Here is a 15,909-nt window from a genome sequence, read left to right on the forward strand (position 1 = left end):
GCTTTGACTTCCTAAACTTTTTTTGGACTTCGTTGGGAAGCTTTAGTTAACAAATTCATTGCTCAAAACAAATGGATGATATTTCAACTTTTTTACAGCTTTGCTTTCCATATAGAACTCCGTATCCTTTATTCTCAGTTCACAGCCCAAATCGGGCGTCCGTATTCACAGTGATAGACTCCATATACGCCACTTTCACAAAGGGTTTGTTACTTTTGTACAAGACTCCTCTTATGAATTTGTATGGCCTGATGACGTTTTCTGGCCTGTTAGAAGTGCTGGTGGCATTTGCTAGTACAATGTATGTCGGACAGATATTTTCACGATTGATGTTTTCGTAACACTTCACAGCCACTCACTTGTGCTTTCTTGCAAATCAAACCAGGCAGTGTTTTAACGACCCTCACTGTATCGTCTCATGCCTCTGATCGTCCATGCTTATGAATTGGATTGCCGAAGGCTATGTTTGGTTGATATTCTTTGGCTTGACCTTTTCACTGCCAACTACGTGTTTGCTGTGTCGGGGAAACGGGGGTACAAGTTTTAAATTTGCTTTTAGAAAATATATAAACTGGGGTTCGTGCAAAGAAGCAATAAGCCAGGTAATTATAGCTGTCACCAGCGACGGGAGATTAACCTAAAAACAGCTCATTAGATAGGGGCAAAGACGACGAGACATTTGTTCAATGTTGGATTAGATGTGCTCTAAGGAAGAGCCAAAATGGGGCGCACTGTTAGGTAGGTAGAAGCCACATCGGGCTTAACACTATATTCATACTTGCACCGCCGCCTCTTTGCAGACACATAAGACATTTAAAGCAGTTTTAGAGGATTTCAGCAGACATGCATAAACAAGTTCCACACAGGTTCTATCTACCCTCCCACAGATGGCAGTGTATGCGTCTATGTACCCTGCGCGATTTCTAAACTGACCAGCACTATATGGACGAATGCAAAAATGCACGACTCCTGTTCATGACGAAGTGAGGCATGACAAAGTGAGTGAGTTTTCATAACGAAGTGAAGTATCGCAGATCTACCTCGTCACTTTTTTCGCCGCGTACGGGAAGAGTACAATGCCTCCTAGATGACTGGTGCTGTCCGTACGTTGCAGAATCTGTTCAAAATTGAGTATGTTGCTAAATGTGAAAGGCAGCCAAAAAGCTATGAATTACGGCCCATTGCTTTACTGAGTTTCGTCTTTAGGCTAGCGTAGAGCATAAGCCGCACTCGATTCAGTTGATTTCTGGACATCAGGAAACAGTATGTTGAAAAAAATAGCCGAATTTCTCCAAAAAAGTCTGTGATCGGTAATGTGTTCGGCTTACAATTTGAGAAGGCGCTTTATGCTTCCTGGCTGTATCCCGAAAACTGTCTTGATCGATATCAGGACCACGTTCGCTCTCTTTATTTTCCACACCGCTGTGATCTTGGCCGAGCCGGGAAGTATTAAAGTAAATTGGCAACAATGCTCAACAATTATGAAAGGGTGTACCTCAGGGAGCCGTTCTCAGCGCTCTTCTCCTATATCACCTTGCGACACATAACGTGAAACCTACCGCTAGAATTACGCACCACGACTCACGCATACGGCACCAGCATCTGGAAGGCGCAAAGAGCGTGCCAGATCATCCATCAACGTATTTACAGAGCGTAATTACCGGGCATTTCCATGTATCCCGCTTCCCGAGGTCCACTACTCGCAGAGAAAAGAGTGTTTTCCTGGCTTTCACAAGGAAAACTTTAGTCAAATAGCCACTCTGTACTAGATGAGCGCGCCTGTCCTTATGTTACTAGAGGTCGTGATAGCCAGAACATTTATGGAGCATCTGTGTACAGTACTCCGCAAGAGAACTGCTTCAGCGTCACAAGTTTTAAGATTTATGAGGGCAAAACGATAGTGCTGCAACTGCCGCTCGATGGTTCTGCTACATAGGGTGTGTGTTGAAGAAGTATTGTGGTTTCCTTACAAGTTCTGATCAGATTATCTTCAAAAACAGAGATGTCGCAGCAGGCTGCACGATAAAACTTTCTGCGGGTGAGTTTTCGTCCCCCAAAAAGCTCTTGCACTTCGCTAATTTGGCAAAGGCACGACGCCAGCTGCTATATCTCATGACTTCTGAATAAACTACCCAAATCCATCTGCGACATATATTTAAAGAAATATTTTTAAGCCCGACTCACAAAACCCTTCGCAGACAACACTCGCGGTGACCTTTCCTCTAAGGATACTCGGTGTTCAAGATTGACGGGTGCATTCCAGGTGTCGCATGCTTCAAGATGTGCTCCTGCAAGCTGCTCTGACTTCTTAGCCGAGCAATACTCTGAAGACACCAAAATGTTTTACCGGGGGCTCAGTTTCATAAAGATATTTTTTTCATTTTGTGGACTTTTTCAACACAGCGTACTGTTAAATTCAATAGACCTTTGTGTGCCCTTAACAAGGGAAATGTTTTCTTACCGCTTGCAGCGGGTGTTCTCCAGGACAGTCGACATAAATACCATCAGTCTGAACACCGTGAACAAGAAGCCGTATCCTATATCCATAGCCAAAGCCTTGCCGTTCGGCGATTTTCACTGGTTCCAAAGCAGCTTTATAATCCATATTCAACCTTTTAAAGTACAGCAACATCTAGCCATTTAATTTTTACATCGGGTATTTATATCGCTTGTAATTTGCCACAGACCACTTTATAAAATTTTGCGGGCCCCTCTATGACATTTCAGTAGATACCAGCGCACTGTGGCATCCTTGTTATCGAAAAATCGGAAGAAGTGGCCCCGCACGCTCTTCAGCATATTATCTACAACAGAACTTCCGTCCCAAAAGGTGATGCGTTCCAAATTGGGGAAAAATCTGCCCAGGAAAAAAAAGGCAGGATATAGCGCTGGCTTATGCATCGGAACGCGCACATTTATTGCATTGATATTGATCATACATCTCGAGTACCAACGCTACTTTCTCGCCATCTTGAAAATTTATCGTCAACACCGCCTCGACGCTACGTTTACAAATAGCTTGCGATTATGCTAGGACAAGTAAACGTTCCCCGTTTCAATAATTGCGCCGCAATGAAAAAGTGGTACATATTCATTTTAAATGCGCGGCATATACATGTCGAGGAACTTGCATATTATGAGTATCTAATGATGTCGCTTAATCGAGTATCAAGTACGATGAGCACTGGATTATGGATCAAGTCGCTTAGCTTTCAACATGCAGTAGACACATGGAAAAAGCCTCTTTTCCTATTTAGATAATGTTGGATTTCTAGAAAAAACAAACGTTAAAACCTCCAGTTCCTCAACATTTCTCAACCTCTAAAGTAGGGGATGCTGTCACCACATAACTTGTAACTATTGTCTAGCATACCACTTTGATGCGTCCTATTCAACATTCTATGACCGCATGTTTTGAATTTTCTTGTATTTCTAACTCGTTTCCTATACTTTTTTCTTTCCTTCTTTCTCCTATCAATTTCCTTTCTTGCGCAGAGTCAGGACAGTGGGTATGAAAGGCCAGCTAATTTCCTAACCTCTTCGACAAGAAGTTTATATTCGAGTCCAAGATGCTGACTGCCGCTCCTGTATTTTCGTCCTCATGTCGAGAGTGAAGTCCTCAATGAAGTCAGGGACTCTAGGACGCCTTTTAATAGCGTGGCAACACTGTTTGATGTGATAAAATAATTTAATGCACATGCAGAGCGAAATGCCTAGGTTCCAGATGAACGGCAAAATGATCTTTTAAGCTATTTTCTGTTTTCACTAGAAGTTAAAACTGCCGTAGAGCATCAATGATAATAATTGTTTCACAGAAAAGGAAAGGTGCAGTATCTGTCACCCTTGTTCTGCGGGTACCTGGCCTACGTCATAAGAGAGATGGGAGAGAAAACGAAATAGAGAAAAGGGGTGCCTAGGTGAAGGGCTCCGCAGCACATTTCACAACCTGGGTATCTTTAACATACGCTGACATCGAACAGCACACGAGAACAGCGCTTCTGTCCTTTTGTGTCTTTCTTCCTGTAGTGTTTCTTCAGTGCTATAAAAATCAACATCATGTACCAACTAACCCGTCAAAAAGTCCTGCTGCCGAGCAGCACACGGACGCCTTTTCGTTTCACCTGCGTTGAAACGCAGCTGCCGCCGGTCGGGATTGAACCCGGGTACTCCGGAACAGTGCTCGGGCATCTTGACCACTGCCCGTGGAAAATAAAAGAAAATTTTTGTTAAAAAATTCAGTCAACTGCAGGATATTTTAAAGTAATTTTCTGGCCACATCTATGCCCATATATATTGTATAGCATTCTGCCCATATTTTCTATTTCGTAGCAAGAGACAGCTGCTCAAGCTTTTCTCACATTCAGAGCGAGTAATTAACCAATATGTTGTAGGTTTTATAAAATGGTAGCTAAATGGCTAGAAGCTTGCCCAGGTAGGACCTGAGAAATATATTGATGGTTATGCAAAGTTACATATTACAGGGCAAAAAAATAAAGTCTTATAGCTCTTCCCCGTAAATATCAAAAACTGTTGCCGATGCTCATGTTTTGTATTGTCTAAATGGAGCAGCGTATACCACATCCACAGGGGCCATTATCTTACCACGCCGGTCAACCACCTGTCAGTCAGCGTAACCTATTTTTCTACTTCACGTTTTTCTTCTAAAAGCTGCAGACTCCAATTACCCTACCGTATCACAGTCTTTGATGCTGGGAATTAAGTTGCGCGTGTGTAGGTGCATTCTGTCGAGGAAAGCGATTCGCAAGCACAAATGAAGGTATCATTGTTACTAGTGTGAAGCATAGTGTAGAACTGTTTCTTTCAAATTTCAATTTCAAAGCTGTATATTATTTGAGTAGTCGTAAAACGGCACGAAATTAAGTTGTGTGTCTGAATGTTCAGGCGAACTGTTAAGGAAAAAGAACTTCCAGGCTCGCAGCCGCGCTGTGATTGCTGCTAGCGTGAGGCACATTGTAGTGCCGTTCGAAACTCTTTCTCATTATCTGAGCGGTCGTAAACGGCCAGAAATTTTGTTTGCGCATGTATGTGCGAACTGTTCAGGAAAAACCACTTCAAGGCTCGCAGCCGCAGATTACACTTTTATAGTTGATAGTGCGACGTACGTTGTAACGCTGGTTGTTGGAAGAGCCCTCCTCATTACTTGAAATGTCGTAAAATAGAGGGAAATTAAACTGTGGTTTTGTGTAGAACATTCCTGTCCAGGAAGGACAGCTTGAGAAACTACCTCGCACGCACGCACCACGTTAACTACTCTCCCGAAACAAAATTTTGTTCTCGTAAAAAAGAATCAACAATGCAGCTTAAACTTTTTGCGTGCATAGCTGCATTTAGTTCATTCATAGTAATACGTTTGACCACATTTAACTAATACAATTAGTGCAGTTCTACTGTTAATACTGCTTTAGAGCAACAAGTCTGATTATGTGGCAGGAACAACAAAGGAAACCGATTCAATCTGTTATGCGCAGTAACAAAGATTATGGCAAATTTAAGACGTCACGTAACAGATAAGGCTTGGTTTGGTTTGTGGGGTTTAACGTCCCAAAGCAACTAAGGCTATGAGAGACGCCGTAGTGGAGGGCTCCGGAAATTTGGACTACCTGGGGTTCTTTAACGTGCACTGACATCGCACAGCACACGCGCGCCTTGCTTTTCGCCTGCATCGAAAAGCGGCCGCCGAGGCCGGGATTCGATCCCGCGTCCTTGGGAACAGTGGTCGAGCGCCGTAACCACTGCGCCACCCCGGCGGGGTAGATGTTCATAATGTGAACAGCGCAAACTACATGGTGGTGGTGGTAAAACTTTGATCTCCAACAGATACAGGATAGGCGTCAATCTATCTGCCTACAAGACGGCCTGGAGCCTTTGGACGTGGACGGCGTGTTCGGCCAGTCGGATTACACCTAGACGAGTCTCAGGGTGTGAGCGCAACAGTAGAGTCTCCCAAAATTCTTCTATTCTTGTCTGTTCATTTATATGTTTTATTTCTGGACACGTCTATATATCATATGTACCAGATCCGCTTTATCCTGACATAGCTTGCATCTATCTGATAATTGTTCCGGGTACCACTGACTTAAGGAAGCTGGATTCGGAAAAGTACTTGTTTGTAAGCGCCTCCAAATGCTTTCTTGGATCTTATTTTGTGTCCTATCTGTCGGTAGTGAGGGTCAGAGCCTACCCGGAAGGTGAGACCACGGGCAAGCTTATAAGTTCCCTCATTTCTCTGAAGCTGAGAGTGGGCTGGTGTCCATATCAGCCGGATTATTCTGTCATCCTGACATGTTCTCAGTATCCTTTTTTCTTGTGGAGAGACCCAATTCCCTTGAGAAAATTGCATATTGCTGTTTTCGAATCACTTATAATTGTAGTAGCCATTGTCCTTGCTATTGCAAGGGCAATCGTCACCTCTTCAGCCATGTGAGCTAAGCTCGTCCTAACCAAGCAGCTTATTCTCAAATTTTGCTCATCTGACACTGCCGCAACCATAACATGCATGTCCTCATATTCGGCGGCGTTGACATAGATCATGTCCTGTATTCCTTGATATATCTTATGCAGCGTTTCCGCCCTTTTCTTCCTTCTTTCCTGGTGATACTCTGGATGCATGTTTCGTGGCAGCGGGTTTATTCACTACAACCTTCATTTATAAAGGAAGAATCAACGAAAAGAAAACAAAAAAACATGAAAAAACACGACTAAAAGCACTTTACATATATGATTGTAACACCGTCAAGAACTCTCGAGAAACACAATCTCCCTATCGCAAAGAAAAAGGGTCGGTTTGCTGACTCAGTTCTGTTGGTCCTTTGCGGTATGGAAAGACTCGACAACCTCCCGTGTCGTCTAATTTCGGTGGGTGTACAGTACACGTGTGTCATTACACAATGCAGTGCACTTTTTCTTTTTCATCACTTTACACTCCAGACACGTGTACTAAGCACCCACAGAGATCAGATGACACGGTAGGTTGTCGAATCTTTCCCTATAGCAAAGTACAAACAGAATTGCGTAAGCAAGCCGATCGTTTTCCTTTAGAATAGGGAGGTTGCGTATCTTTGCGGAAAGTCCTTTCTTTGCAACTTTTCCTCGCCAATGCGTCTGCCGCTACCTTGAAAACGCCCCAGACGTTCTGGATGTGAGTGTTACAGGACAGGACGGCGTTGTATCGTACAAACAAATTGCACCAGGTTATATTTGTGGAATGCTTCGGTGCCAGCCTCTACGTGTTTTATGAAGCGCTCCGCTTCTTTGTTGGCGCTATAGATATAAGATCGCTGACAACGGGGTGTGCAAATAAAACCTCAGAGCCTAATACATCACTGCCGGCCATGTTCGGAGATTCCGGCTGATAATGCACAAAATATCTATTCATTTCGTGCTCTGATCACTTGCGCTTATATTACGTGCCATCATTCTGCAGTTAAAACGCCCCAAGGACTATCCCGCCGACCAAAATTACACTGCATGTTGATTCACAGACATTTAATAGAATTTCTGTTCTCATCCAGCATGTACTGCTTGCAACGTACATAAAAACAGGTGCACTTTTTGTGCTACGCTTTAATTTTTCGGACACTTGCCGTAAACTGCGAGCGGTTAATGCTTACGGTTGTTCCCAATTTTCAAAACGTCAGGATCGTGGTAGTATGTGAAGGATAAAAGTAAAACAAAAAAGTAACTGCAGCCTTCTTTTTTCTTGTCAACTTTTATGCGTATGGTTTTACACGTGATCCACATGCGAATAAAAAGGCGAAGCAAGCCTGGAGCTTCCTAGCAGTGTTCAGAACAGAGGACACTATGAAGCTTACCATTGTTGCAGTAGCTATTACTGCATGCTACGCTGCTTTGCTCTTTGCACCGACAAGTGCGAAGGCAGCGCACCGTCTTGCTCGTAATGTGACGGACACATTTGAGGTGAGTTGATAAATGCGTTCCAGACAAGAGATCATAATTCTCACAATTATCTGACTCAAGTATGCCTGCGATTTAAGTATATGTATATGTATTTACAGTGACACGACAGTGCTGCGCAGAATGTACTGCAGATAGGCAACGAGTGTGCACCATGTTGTTTTTTGTTCGGTTGCTGAATGCAGTAGCCCTAAGTTACAATACGGCTATTTGCTCAGATAGGCAAACACTGCATGTGTAGCAGCCAATTGCAGACGTTTATCAAAGGTCTAGACCTTAGCCTGTTTCATGCAATAGTTCAGGCAAAGGGCTTCACTATTAACAAGCCTGTAAAAGTAGAAACTGCGGGAACATTTGCTTCCATTGGCTCTTATGAGCCTAAAAAGGTTGGAATTGCTGGGACACGACATGAATAAAATTTTAGTGTTCATTGCAAAATTCCATTTAAAAAATAACAACAGCGAGCCGTTCACATAGCTCCCCCTTTTTTGCCTGGGGCTATGCTTGATTGAACAAGGACACCGTCCCTGCATCCGGCCAAGTCTGCTATGCAATCACTGGTTCTTTGAAAAAAATGCCCTGCCTTGGTGGCTCAGGCGCTCAGCCGCTGAGCCATAGAATGCGGGATCGATCATGGCTGCGAATTCCGTGTTCAAGCTGGTTTCTCGAACAAGGCTGAGTACAACTGACATAGATGACCAATATTTATCTCCGCCGCCCTGTTGGAGGCGATCCCGGCTCTGATTTCCAATGCTGAATTCCGTTCTTTTTGCAAAACTGTTTTGATGAAGCTCTTTGGTTCAATTCTGTTACAGCTGTTTTCGCAGTTTCCTTACGTACTACTTGAGTACACTTCGGGGGACAATCCCGAATTCCAGTGCCTGACAAACAAGCGAGTGCAGCTGGACATGGACGCCAAAACTTCCACCTACGTCTGGATGTTCAAGGGTCACGGAGGGACTGAAAGGTATACTATGCGATGTGCAACGACGAAGGCAATGTTTTGTGAAATGGCCACCGGATGAACATTCTTTTTGTTCATTTTCAGAAAGTACGTCACGTTTCATTTATCAGCTGGCGATGCACCAGACAAGGTTGTCTTCACGTTGAATGACGGTAACAGAGCTTTCTTGCTTATAAACCAAGTGAATATAATTATTTCGTTATATGCCATGAATATTTCGCTCTGCAAGAGATATCCGTAAAACAATAATGAATGAAATGGGGATTCGATGTAGTAAAAATCAGTGACATTGCGACTGCATTTTTTTTAGATGCCTGCAGTTCGTGATTACAATGCGCCATTTTTTTTGTGTGTGGTTGTCTGACGCCAGCTATGTCAGCAGAATGAAATAACAAAGCACGGCAAAATTGCCTAAAAGCTAGTTTCTTTCTTTCTTTCTTTCTTTCTTTCTTTCTTTCTTTCTTTCTTTCTTTCTTTCTTTCTTTCTTTCTTTCTTTCTTTCTTTCTTTCTTTCTTTCTTTCTTTCTTTCTTTCTTTCTTTCTTTCTTTCTTTCTTTCTTTCTTCAACATCATATAATGCTAGCTGCTCAAGCAAAAAGCCAGAGAGGCTTGACTTGGCCTCTGCCGTGTTCGTCTTTTTCGTGCATGTTTACCAATAATACCTACCAACTAGACCAACTTCTCATGACCTCGCCGTGATGGTGCAGCGGTCATGGTTCTCAACTGTTGTACCCGAGGATGCGGGATCGAATGCCGACCGCGGCGGCAGCTTTTCGATGCAGGCAAAAACCAAGGCGCCCATGTGCTTTGCGATGTCGGTGCAGGTGAAAGAACTCCAGGCGGTCGAAATTTCCGGAGGCCTCCATTACGGTGTCTCTAATGGCCCGAGTGGCTTTGGGAGGTTAGGCCCATTAAAACAAACCTAAATTCTCACGTTATTGCCTGTTTGCCGGAAGGCTGACTTTGAAGCACCTAGCCTCGAACAAGAAGAGAAATGAAAGACGACGTGACAGCGTGCATAATTCATGTTGGCCAGTTTAGCTAAGTGGGCTACCATTTCCTAGTCGTTCTAAGCCACGTGGTGTTGTACTGGTTCACGTGTAATAATTTGAATTTCCTTCTGAGCCGTCTGCCTTCACGTTTGTTCCTTCAGGTGTTTCGAATTTTCACTACTGATTCATCGAGGTATGTAGACATAATTGAAAACAGATATACATTCATCCCCAAGCAAGTTGGATGCACTTCATCCAAACATCCTAAAGCAGAAATTCAGATTTATGAATACATATTCCATAAAGCTGCGGGAAAAAAATTGTAATAATGAATTTTGCTCCACCTTGCTGTGCAACCACAGAACAAGAAAACCGTATTTTACGCTCTAGATGCCACGCTAGATAGGGTTAAGAAAATGATACAATGTAGAACCTCATAGTAACAACCCCCGTCCACGGATACTTTAACATTAATGTGAGAAGTCAGCTTTCAGCCTTCCGTTACGTCAAATGGCACTTTCAATCTCTCGAGCTCCTGAAGAACTGCGGGAGGTGGTTCGTTCGAAACCCGCCGCCGGACACCCACCGGTAAAAATGGGTACAAGCGTCCCCCAGCCTGGCGCGCGGCTCTCAGAGGGATGCGTGCTTGGAAGAGGCTCCGCAAACTCCGCTGCGCTCTTTCTGGGGTAAAATAGTTTCGAACATTTCAGCCTGCAAAGGTGGTTCGACTTACCCTGTTTCACGGGGTTCAAGACTGAAAACGAGTCGTGTCTAGCACACGCGAAAGCTCAGAAAAGCCTTGAAGTTTCAAGTGCGAAATGCTCTAAACCAGCGTGTCGAAAGACGTAAAGGTTCACTGTCACTGATGAAGTTCACTTCTCAGAGAATCACTACAGTCCGGAGCAAGGTCGGATTTCCGGCTGTCTGACTTGCGAGAAAAAAAGTAATGGGGATATCAAACTCGCTCTCAGCATCTTTCTGATTTTTGATTTATTAAGGTGATTCGAGTAAGCACATGTTTAGTTCTCAACTGTTACAGTTACTGTTCATGCCCAGCAGCTCATGATTGAACTGAGTGGCGACCGTGAGCACGCTAGTATGTTTAGCAGTATCATAATCAGCAGCAGCAGCCTGACTATACCCACTGCAGGGCGAAGGCCTCTCCCATATTTCTCCACTTAACTCGGCTCTGTGCTAGCTGCATCCACTTGACCCCTGCGAACTTCTTAATCTCATCCGCCTACCTAACTTTCTGCCGCCCCCTGCTACGCTTTCCTTCCCTTGGAATCCAGTTTGTTACCCTAAGCGACCATCGGTTATCCTCTCTTCGCACTACATGTCCTGCCCCTGTCCATTTCTTCTTCTTAATTTCCACTAGAATGTCGGTAACTTGAGTTATTTCTCTGACCCACTCTGCACGCTTCCTATCTCGTAATGTTACCCCTACCATTTTTCGTTCCATAGCCCTCTGGGTTGTCCTCAACTTAAGTAGAACTCTTTTGGTTAGCCTCCACGTTTCAGCGCCATAGGCGAGTACAGGTAAGATGCAACTGTTATATACTTTCCTCTTTAGCGATACCGGTAAGCTGCTAGTCATAATCTGCGACTGCTTGCCAAATGCGCTCCATCCCAATCTTATTCTTCTTGTTATTTCCTTTTCAAGGTCCGGATCTACGGTTATTACCTGTCCTAAGTAGACATATTCGCCTACTACTTCCAGTACTTCGCTACCTAATGTAAACTGCTGTTCCTTCCCCAGGCTGTTTAACATTACCTTAGTCTTCTGCATATTGATTTTCAAGCCTACCTTTCTACTTTTTCTGTCTAGTTCATCAATCATTATTTACAGTTCATCCCCCGAGTTGCTTAGTAAGGCAATGTCATCGGCAAATCGCAGATTACTGAGGTATTCTCCATCTACCCTTATCCCTAACTGCTCCCATTCGAAGTCTCTGAATACTTCCTCTGAGCAAGCTGTGAATAGTACTGGGGAGATTGTGTCTCCTTGCCTAACACCTTTCTTTATGGGAATTTTGTTACTTTTTTTATGCAGAACTATGGTTGCTCTGCAGCCACTATATATATCTTCCAGCACTTTCACGTACGGCTCGTCTACCCCCTGATTTCGCAATGCCTGCATCACCGCCGAGGTTTCAACTGAGTCAAATGCTTTTTCGTAATCAATGAACGCTATGTATAAGGGCTGGTTATATTTCGAGCATTTTTCTATCACCTGATTGATGGTATGGATATGATCGATAGTAGAGTACCGTTTCCGAAACCCTGCTTGATCCTTTGCTTGATTGAAGTCTAAGGTTGTCCAGATTCTATTAGCGATTACCTTAGTAAATACCTTGTACGTAACAGACAGTAAGCTGATTGGTCTGTAATTTTTAAGGTCCTTAGAGTCTCCTTTCTTATGAATGAGGATAATGTTTGCATTCTTCTATGGTTCCGGTACCGACGATGACACCAGGCACTGCGTATACAGGGTGGCCAGTTTTTCTAGCACGATATCCCCCCCCCCCCCCCCCGTCCTTCAGCAAATCTGTAGTTATCTGATCCTCTCCAGCTGATTTCCCCCTTTTCATAGTTTCTAGTGTTTTCTTGACCTCGTCCTTCGTCACAGGTGAAACGTCTGACTGTTTTTCTCTATCGCCAATCTCATTACGGTCCTGACTAGCAGTATATCCTGCCCATAGAACACTATCATACTTCCAGAGAAGTGTTTCAGAGGTGCGCTATACTGATGGGTGGAAGTTTTGTACTGTGACAAAGCATTCAAAGATCTCTGCTATATGATAGGCTTATGACAGATGCATTTCTTGGCCAGATATATCGCAAATGACATTCTTAGAAACAAAGTAAGACTGACCGCTTCTAGAGGCCTGCAATATATTTATGGCCTCTATGGGAGGGAAGAAGCTTCGGAAGCCTAGACATAACTTACTGAGCCAAATGAAGCATCAGATTCTATATTTCGATTCACACCCTTTATTTACCTTTTTGACCAGAGCTTTGCAAAAAATGCCGTCGTTGAATTGAAAACTGCGCCCTGGCTCCGTGTTCTTGCGTCAGGAGCTACAGCTGCCACTTGTTGGGATATTGAGAATTAATAAAATAATTTTAATGGGTCAGTGTCGAATTTCCTGCACACTGGGAAATTCGGCGTCGGCAGTGGAGTCGACGTTTTGAGCGATCACGGGTGCGGCTTCAGCAGGTACTAGTTAGCAGCTGACACGGCCGAGTACTCATTGATAGCAGGTTGACGTGATGGTATGCGACCAGGAAACATGACCGATTTTGCCGGAGTTGCCAATTCGGCCTTTTCAAAATGGCGGGTAACAGGAATCGAACCCTGAAGCACCCTTGCATTCCGTGTCTGACAAGTTACCCCTACACCACACAGGCACGTCTTTCGTAAGGCTAGGCTCAGCTGTATTTTAGATCTACGCCTGTGGTCTCTGCTGTAATATGATAGCTTATAATTTTATGTTTACTTGTAAGATATCAGGAGCACAAGTTAGGGATTTGTCTTTAGGGGAGTGGCGAATTGCATGTGCGCGAAACCGCATCCCGAAGAGGAGCAACTGACACAGTCCCGTATAGGCTCCGCTTCAAGACCTTAAATACGGAGTTAAGGTGCTGCCCTAATTTTGGACCTGTAGGTAAAAGCTGCTGCCACATGGGCCATCAACTCTTGTTTCAGATTTCTTCAGGTGCGCGTCTTCAGTACTCTGTGGACGTTCTTTTGTTGCATATAAGTGAGGGCCGCTTTAAGAAGAATATGCTAATGTCACAAGGCCATTCTTCATAATGTGACATTAGGCAGAAATGTAAACATAGATGCGTTTTAGAAGCCTTGGTATAATATTTTCAATTGAAGAAACACATCGCGGAAAAGCACTGCGTGAATAATTCATCTGGCATTTAAAACTTACTTCCAGACCCAAAACAGTCATGGGAGGCTCATTTCGTGTACACGGACTACCAAGACTGCGTCATCGTGGTAATTCCCTACGACGGAGACCGTAAGATGAACAACGTCTCTACGTCTGTCTGAGTAATTTATTGCTGAATTGCACGCAGTCGGTTTTTAACCTGAGCTTAGGGGAATGCGGTCGGAGCCGCCTGTCAAGCAACATGTTGAGCCAGCGTGCCATTACTGCCAGAGGCGTCATAATTAAATTTGGGTTACAACACTGGTTGGTAAATAAAGATTACACAGTGTCTACTCGGTGTCAAGTTTTTTTTTGCATAATGAGGACACAGGAGCCGACGCACTGAGCATAAACGATTTATTTGAATGGTATAATAATGATTTGAACACAAGTGAGTGATGCCTGGCAGCGGCTCAAACGCATGAAAATATGAGAACACTGCATGTAAGCAGTGCACATTTTTTAAACATATAACTGACCAGATACCTCGAGCACAAAACGTTTCAAATTGGATACAGTTTTGTTTTTTTACACGTACCGAGTATGTGCCATGATTTGTGCTTCTAAACTGTTGCTTCGAGACTGTCTTAGGTGAGAAAAGCTGAACATTCGAAGCGATAAACCGTTACGTTCGCATAGGCTAACTTGCATATTTACGCAAGCTGTGGAATTGTTCACTTACCTTAAATGATGTTTGTAAGGTTATGCTAAGAACAAAATATAAAATTTATATGATGTTTGTTATATCGCGTTTTTTAAAGCTTCGCTGTGTCATTCATATAGGAATCGACTGAGAGAACATGTCAAAAGAAGTAAAAACAGTCACGCCAACGTAGTGTGTTTGAGCAAGTTATGTCTTCAAGCTTTCTGGTTGTCTTTATCTGATATGGCCTGAAAGAAAATGTATAATCAACTACGAAGCTGAAGCTGACCGATGGCCAATATCGACTGCTGTTATGACTGCGAGGGAAAAACTTGTCCCGTGGACCGTCGTAATGGAGCACATTATTTACTATTGCATTTCATGCCTTCGCTCGTTATTACAAGTTACCTAAAACTCACACGCAGAAATACATTCTGGAATGGCCTCATTCTGTCTGCTAAGTAACAAAGCACTACAGATCGCATAGTTCTGTCGCCGGTACCCAGCACTGACGCCTTTTTCCTTCGGCTAGGGGTCCTGAGAGTAAAGAGAGTATTTATTAGAATTTCTGACGAAACCCTAAAGTTCTGCACTTGCAAATCATAGCTTAGTTGTTTTTTGCGGACACGTTAGTGACAGAGTATAACCAACTTAAGTCTGTAAACGATCCTGTGCCCAAAATCGCTAGGAGTTCATCTGGCGGAAAGTGTGGTCACCTGGAGATATAATGTGGCTGAAAATGTTTGCTGTTACATTGGCGAGAAGTTCACTTTCTTTTCACTTTGGCGTTATGTCAAGTAAGCGCATAAGTAAGTGTACGAGGAGAGCAGAAACCATGGAAGGAAGGATTAGTTTTTGTGTGTCGTTTCTTTTTACGCAGAATGTCAGCTTTGGGTCTCAAGGCGCGTCAAGGATGATGTCCCTCAACATTGCCTAGACCAGCTGAAGGACATCTGTGACGTCACCAGGGAGGTGTATTCTAAGGAGTCTTGCGAGAACGATACAGGCGAGCTCTGAAGGCAAAAAACGCTTCTGGTTGCGGACGTGTAAACGTTTCTTTTCTTTGTTTAATTTTTGAATAAAACGCATGCTGTCAAGACGGTCGCATCTGTAGTACTCATTTTGTTGCTCAATGTGCGTGTTAGACGCGATTCCTAATTCCCAAAAATTCAAGTTTTGTCAAAAGAGCTGCATTAATCAAGGCAATATAAACTTGGCAACAGTTCCTGCTGCACATTCGCTTCGCTTCTGCTAATGGAACGAGGTGGCGGAAGAGGAGGTTTGGAACTCTAGGCGTGTGAGGAGACTGTGGCCATATTGACGGCTAGGGGACACGGAGGGGCGAGGGGTGGAGGGGTAGTTGGCAGGGATATCCCGGGTTTACAAGCAGTTAGGGGTGGCCTGGTGTTTGCAGCCTTTATTCTACAGTTCCCT

The 15,909-nt window shown here is 43.8% G+C and overlaps 1 protein-coding gene across 1 annotated transcript; it reads left to right on the forward strand.

Annotated features, from left to right (window-relative positions):
- Positions 1-7,821: 7,821 nt before the first annotated feature.
- LOC146208738 (uncharacterized) lies at positions 7,822-15,556 on the forward strand. The gene is made up of 5 exons (XM_084587318.1): positions 7,822-7,938; positions 8,751-8,902; positions 8,984-9,051; positions 13,839-13,922; positions 15,356-15,556. The coding sequence occupies exons 1-5, from the start codon at positions 7,822-7,824 to the stop codon at positions 15,490-15,492; spliced, it is 558 nt and encodes a 185-aa protein (XP_084443444.1). The 3' UTR covers positions 15,493-15,556.
- Positions 15,557-15,909: the final 353 nt, after the last annotated feature.

Source organism: Amblyomma maculatum, chromosome 1 (assembly GCF_055883805.1).
Source record: "Amblyomma maculatum isolate TAMU_Amacu chromosome 1, ASM5588380v1, whole genome shotgun sequence".
Taxonomy (NCBI): domain Eukaryota; kingdom Metazoa; phylum Arthropoda; class Arachnida; order Ixodida; family Ixodidae; genus Amblyomma; species Amblyomma maculatum.

What these genes read in the sequence shown, in the direction of transcription:
- LOC146208738 (XM_084587318.1), top strand. Translation starts at nt 7,822, where the DNA reads ATGAAGCTTACCATTGTTGCAGTAGCTATTACTGCATGCTACGCTGCT. An exon ending in TGTCTTCACGTTGAATGACG is followed by an intron (nt 9,052 to 13,838) that starts GTAACAGAGCTT and finishes ACTTACTTCCAG; the next exon opens with ACCCAAAACAGTCATGGGAG. An exon ending in AATTCCCTACGACGGAGACC is followed by an intron (nt 13,923 to 15,355) that starts GTAAGATGAACA and finishes CTTTTTACGCAG; the next exon opens with AATGTCAGCTTTGGGTCTCA.